At 55.9% G+C, this 6,835-nt stretch overlaps 1 protein-coding gene across 1 annotated transcript; it reads right to left on the reverse strand.

Moving 5' to 3' along the window:
• Nucleotides 1-1,756: 1,756 nt before the first annotated feature.
• Nucleotides 1,757-5,146, reverse strand: LOC309671790 (protein NYNRIN-like; the record flags this gene model as incomplete). Its single annotated transcript, XM_082483086.1, has 2 exons — nucleotides 1,757-1,783; nucleotides 1,898-5,146. The coding sequence occupies 2 exons, from the start codon at nucleotides 5,144-5,146 to the stop codon at nucleotides 1,757-1,759; spliced, it is 3,276 nt and encodes a 1,091-aa protein (XP_082339212.1).
• Between the last annotated feature and the right edge of the window lie 1,689 nt (nucleotides 5,147-6,835).

Consider the following 6,835-nt stretch of genomic DNA (forward strand, 5'->3'; position numbering starts at 1 on the left):
CGCCACGGTCAGGACATGGGCAACGACTGCATTGAGGACCTGGTCGTGGGTGAAGTTGACGAGCCTCCACCAGGCTTGGAGCTGCCGCTCCTTCTCTGTGGCCGCATCCCACACGATCTTTCGGATCTCGGTGGGGAGGACGCCGTTGTCGCCATCTCTCAGGATACCTGCAACAACACTCTGCACCCACATCTGGGCCTGGATGCAACTAAGAGCAAGGGAGACGTTATTTTGTTCGATGCCCAGTGCTCGCAACAGCATCTGGTGGTCTTTCTCACTTATTTGTTCCCAGGTGGGTAACACCTCTGACACGAGCCACTGCCCCATCCCAAGGCTGGCCAGGGATGAATTCAGGGGGTTGAGGAGGCCCTGCACGCCTGAGGTGACAGCCTCCAACTTGTTGGCCAAGACCTCAACGTTCATGCTGTTGAGGACTCCCAGCCCGGCGCCTCCTCCTCCTAGCGCCGTGGCCAGGAGGTCTCTCCTGGCCCGGGTCCCCTGGATGGAGCGGCTGTGGAGCCATGCCAGCCAGCCGGTGTGGAGGGTGGATAAGAAGGGAGTACAGTGTGGTCTGATGGATGAAATATTAACAGTGGACAGGGACAACACCACCTTCTTCAGTGACCGGACAGGCCCGGTCAACAGCTCTTGGATGTGATGTTTCTTGACTACATAAGGGCCTATTTTGGAAACAAAGGGGCGCAAGACAGCAATGATGGTAAACTCTTCTTTAAATCCTTCAGGACCTCCTATCCACCACTTTCCTCCTAGCTCAGGGGACATTTCTACGCTCAGGTTTCCTCGACACCATACCTGGAGGTTTATGACCAGGTGCGGGCAGAGTCCATAATCCTGATTATACCATGAAGCCTCCATGCCTAATTCAGATCTATTAAGTGTTTTGCTCTCGCGCAGGCAGTTTACTGGCACGACCCACTTGCGGCCTTTAGGGGCAGCAATAGTCACAGTGGTGCCATTGATTTGCATTGGGTCAGTTACACTTTCTTGAGAGTATTTGATTTCCAGTTTTACTTGGTTGCCGACTTCAGCGTATTGAGCTGCATGCCAGGCCAAAAAATGGCATTTTGAGATCTTAATGGCAGCAAAGGAGTGCGTCATGGTGCTAATCTTGAATTTAAAGGACAGCCCCACACTGTTTTGTGCCCAGAGGCAGACCACAAAGACTGGCTGGACCAAAGTAAAATTGCACCAACAGTCCAATTTTTCCACAGCACAGTTTTTTTTATGATTCTTCTTAGTTTTTACTTCAGTTACAGAGATTTGAGTGACCCGCTGGTGAGTGGATCCATTAATTACCCTGCACCCTACCTTTATTTCTTGTCCCACCTTCCCCAACAGCTGTGGGAGTCTGTTTGTGCTATCCCAGCTCCACTCATTTTCCAAGTACACCTCCATCCCGTGCATAACCACCGTTGACAAATTTAAGCCTTTGTTAGAATTTAAACCCATGCTTCCTGTATATTTTACGTGAGCTTGAGACCAGGGCCAATCAGTCCCAATTTTTGTGTACCTTCTAACCCTGTGATGGGCTGTGGCCCATGTTTCAGGGTGCCTTTCTAAGTGAGAATGACTGACGTTTTGTCTGAGATGCTGATGGCCTGGTTGGACATGTTGGGTGCTCAGCACTATGCACGTACCAGAAAGCAAAGCAAATCCTGCAACCAGAAATTTGAAAGCATTTTCCCCGCAGCACAAACAGGGCTGGTGATGCCACGAAGTTCGCCCTTCCCGCTGGTCACAATCGCCTTCCATTTTCCTTTATCTGCAAAACATAAGCAAGACGGGCTCTCCAGCCCCGTTAATTTCCCTTCCATGCTTTTAATTGTGAAGAATGGAGCCATTTTTCCTGCCTTTTTGCCCCCTTTCTGATTTCTACCTGGTACACAGAGGGGCTGGCCTTGTTCACAACCCTAACAGGCCCCATCCATTGGGATTCCAGCACCTGGTTCTTCTCTCTAACCCCCCGATACATTACCAAGTCCCCTGTGTTCCACTCCCCGGGGCGCAGCAGCATTCCCAGTTGCTTATCCATCTTGGGGATGTTGGTCTCCTGCACCGAGGCAAGCTGGTGGTACATAGCCAGCACTGTCCTCAGCACATCCTGGATCCACCTGTCCATCAGGACACGGGGCTGCAGTTCATCTGGCGGCTCCCCTCTGTGCCACCAGTGACCCAGCAGCTTCAGGTCTTTTCCAGGAGGCAGTTTTGGGGGAGAAGATGCTTGAGATGCCAAGGCCGCCCGTAATGCCAGCAGGACCAGTGGGAGCTTCTGATCCCAGTCTTTCTTTTGCTGTTTCATGAGCTTCCTCAGTGCTGTCTTCAGCAGTTCATTGGGTCCCTCTGCTGAGCCGGGCTTCTGGAAATGCCCTGTGATGTGAAGCTTTTGCTTGATATCCAGGGCTTGGCACACCCCTTTTGTGACTTCTCCGATGAAGCGTTGGCCATGGGCCGAGTTGATCTCCTTTGGAATGCCCCACTGTGAGAAGACATACTCTACCAGGATCTTTGCAGTTGCGCTGGCCGTGTTGTTTCGAGCTGGAAATGCTTCCACCCACTTGGTGAAGTTATCGCTGATCACCAGGCAATACTTGTTCCCTTGGGCTGTTTGGGGCAAGGGGCCGATAAACTCCATCTGCAACTTGCTCCACGGTCCAGAAATCCTCTGGTGACCCAGGATGGCTTTGGCTGTTTTGACGTCGGGATTGTTGGCTGCACATGTTAGGCAGTTGCTGACATACCTCTCCACATCGTCTCTCATTTCCGGCCACCACCCAGCACCCTGCAGCCTCACCATGGTCTTGTCTGTCCCCAAATGCCCCTGCTCGTGAGCCAGCGCCACCAGCTCCGTCCGGATGAGTTCAGGCACCACCCAGACTGGGAAGTCTGCCCCCTCCCTCCGTGCCAAGACCAGCCCCGAGACGTCCTTCCACACCTTGCACCCTTTATACTCCCTGCCCTTCGCTAACTCCCATATGCTGGGGTCTTGTGCCTGCAAGCCCACCAGGTCCACGGTCTCAGAGCGTCTGGTGGGAGTCACCAACACAGGGCTGTTCTCTGAGGATTTGCTGGCCTTCCACATCAGCCCTTCCTTTGCACCTTGCTTGGCTTTGGTGTCCACCTCCTTGTTCCACTTGGCCTCCTCTGTTCCCTTCTTGTGAGCTTTGACCTTAATGATCTGGGCTGGGTGCGCCCTCCTCTCCGCCAGCCTCACGAGGTACAGCAGCTTTTTGGCGTAGGTGATGGGATTACCATCGGCAGACTGCATGTCCCTCTCCCTCCAGAGAGGCAGCCACTCCAGCACTGCTCGCACCACCCAGCCCGAGTCTGAAAATATGGCCAGCGGCTGGTCAGCTGGCGTGTTTTCCAGGGCGACCGTCACAGCCACCAGCTCAGCAGCCTGGATGGAATGCGGCAGGCACTTCCCCTTCACCACCTCCCCGGTGCCCTGGTTGATGGCGGCATAGCCTGTGTAGGCCACGGCTTTCTCATAGTAGTTGGACCCACCTACAAACCACACGACATAGCCGCTCTCCTTGGCCTCCGCCAGGCTGAGGCCACTCTCAAACAGGGGCACCTGCCGCAGCTTGAGCTCGGCTGGGGGACCCCCCAGCTCCTCTCCATCCCTCTCTCCACTGATTACCACCTCGTAAGCACTGTGGGAGGGCTCCCCCACCTCCCTAGGGACCTCCTTGTCGATCAATGCCAACGCCCAGTTGGCCATCCTGGGGTAGCCCACCTCCTCCCCCTTCCCCGACAAGAGGTACCTCACCGGGGTGTGGGAGGTCCTCAGCAGCACTGGGGCTGAACCCACCAGGTACTGCCAGTGCTGCAGGGCCCAGGTCAAGACTAAAACCTCCCTCTCATAGTCAGTGAACTGCTGCTCGGCTGGCGTCAGGAGGCGCGAGGCATGGGCGATAGGGAGGAGAAGGGCACCATCCTGCTGGCCCAGGGTGGCCCGCAGCCCCCTCCCCGTGCTGGCCAGCTGCAGGACATAGGGTTTGTCCCCCCGGGGATGTGCCAGCATGGGAGCTTGTGCGACGCTCTCCTTCAAGGTCTTCACCGCCTCGTCCTGCTCTGGGCCCCATTCCCAGGGGGTGTCCTTCTTCAGGAGGTGGCAGAGGGGGGCAGCTTTCTCTGCATAGCCCTCAATGAACTCCCGGGAGAACCTCAGGAGAGCCAGGAAGGACCTCAGGGTAGTAGTATCGGCTGGCGCTGACACCTTTTGTATTAGCTCAACCCTCTGCTTCTCCAGAGAGCACCCTTCCTCCCTCAGGGTCACACCCATGTAAGAGACCTCCTTCCAGCACAGCTGGGCCTTTGTGGGGCTGACCCTGAAGCCCGTCTTTTGGACAGCCTCCAACACCTCTGCCAGCACCTCCAGGTTCTCCTCTTTCGTCCGGGTATGGATGAGGACATCACCGGCACAGGACAGCACACTCTCCCGGTGTCTGAGCTTCTCCCACATCCTCACCACATGAGTGTGGCAGATGGCAGGGGCATTGTGGAAGCCCGGGGGGACTCTGGCAAAGACAAATTGCCGTCCTTGAAGGGTGAAGGCAAACTTGTGCCAGGAATCAGGGTGCAAGGGGATGGCAAAGGACGGGCTGATCAGGCTGAGCACCGAGAACCACTCAGATCCCCGGCAGACGGCTGCCATGATGTCTGTGTACTTGGCCACCACGGAGGTCCGCAGCGGGATGACACTGTTCAAGGCACCAAAGTCGACTGTCAGCCTCCATGATTTCCCATCAGCTTTCCGCAGGGGCCACACTGGGGCATTGCTGATGCTCTGCTGCTCCACCAGCACCCCCTGCTCCAGCAAGGTTTTGACTGTGTCCCACAAGCCATCCTCAGCGGCAGCTGGGTACTGGGGCTGCGGCTGAGGAGGGGGATCCGGCCCTTTGACTGCCACAACAGCGTCAATCTGCCCACAGTCCAGCTTGCTTTTTGCCCAGACCTGGGGGAACTGCTCCGTGACCCGTTTCACTCGGGGCTCCCACTCAGGGTGGACCAGGAGCTCAGGGGCTTTCACTGACATCACCCTGTGACTTGCCGGGATGACAGGCACATCACTTTGAGGGCAATGTAGCAGTGCTTGGTTTACAAGGTCCACCACCACCCCCATCTTTGTCAGTGCAGAGATGGCTAAAATTCCTGGCTTTCCCTTTGTTTCCATTTTCCCAAATTTTTCAGACCCTTTGGCAGTCCCAATTTCAAAGGGTATGGGCCCTGTGAACGGCACTGAGGATTTTTGGCCATTTGGCCCTGTCAATTCAATAATTTCACAGGTTTGGAAGACCCCAGCTTCACCAGGGGCCATATTCAGAATTGAATAAGAGGCACCAGTATCAATTAACATCACTTGTCCAAGCACCCCTCCTCCAATAGTTATATCAACTATCAGGCGCCCCCACAAATCGGTCTTAATCGGTGCCACAAAAAGGGGCGATGCGGGTGCCTGGCAGCCCTATTGCTGAGCCTTAGACCCCGGGTCAATCGGGTTGGAGCTGCTGTGCTTTTTGGCCTCGTGCAGGAGCAGTTTGTCTAAGAGCTCCCCATCCGGCAAGCTGTCAATATCCTCCTGCTTCTCATATTTTATCAAGCGCTTCCTCATCTCAGCTGGCCAAAAGTTGGACTTCTGAAACCTCAGCCCTTGCTTGTTCTCCTTCCCAGAACCACCCTTGCCATCGGGATCTTTACGGTTGTCTCCTTGCATTTTTCTCACCCCTGCATTTTGGAAGGACATGGCCGAGGTTTTCCCTTTCTTCCCCCCCAACATGTATCCTGGGAACGCCTGCTTTTGCAGCTCAAAATTCTGGGTCAGGATCTGCTCCAGCTCTGACAGCGGCTTTCTGGCCGCGTCTCCACCGGCAATCACCCGCAATGGGGGGGTCAGCCCCACCACCAGTGGCTCCTTGAATTCGGGCCTGTCAAAATCAAGGGGGGAGTCCTTCGAGCCAGGCAGCCCAGTCATTTGGTAGAGCATCTTCTTACGGTTAACGTAAGCATCTGGACGCTCCTCAGGGTTTTGCTTCTCCTGGTGAAAGAGCACTAAGGGGTTGACCTCCGGAAAGAACACCTTCAGCACAGCCGACTGGATGTCCCTGATGTCCTGGACATTGCCCATCTGCACATCCCCCGGCAGTGCTGCGAAATCATCTGGTTTCATGCACTTCCTCACCACATCTATCAGGTCACTCACCGAGTTGCCGGTCTGGCACCTGGGCAGCCACTGGGCCCTGGACAGCCAGTTGACTGCTGTCTCCTTCGTCAACGGCCCCAGCGTCTTCCCCAATGTTTTGAGCTGCTCGGGGCTAAACCAGAGCACAGCCCTATTGGTGTCAATGGCCTGGAGTGGGCCGTGGCCAGCTGGCTCATCAGGGGGGCTCTTTTTAATTTTGGAAGCCTCCACCTCCCCTCCTTGCAGCTGGCACATCTCCTCCCGCAGAGGAGCATAGGGAGACGGCCTGGTGGGGCCGTTGGCACCCCACACATCATCCTCGTAGTCATAGTGGGGCGGGTGCGGGTCCAGGGACTCCTCCCCTTCACCATTCCCGAACCGGCTCCTCTTGCCTTGGATGGCAGCCACTATGCCCCTCGACACCCCCAGCTCTGCCTGCAGCTCCTGGATCTTGGCATGGCATACCTTGTGATCGGGACCAGTGCTCCGGTCCCGCTGGACATCCTGCAGGACTGCCCTCACTGCGCTCTGGGCATCGTGGGTCTCCCCAATCAACTTGCCGACCTCCTTCTGCAGCTCCTCCGATTTCAGCTTCTCGTAGCCCAGCTTGTTCTCCAGCCGGGTGATCTCCAC

This window comes from Vanellus vanellus (genome assembly GCF_965231255.1).
Source record: "Vanellus vanellus genome assembly, chromosome: 4".
Taxonomy (NCBI): domain Eukaryota; kingdom Metazoa; phylum Chordata; class Aves; order Charadriiformes; family Charadriidae; genus Vanellus; species Vanellus vanellus.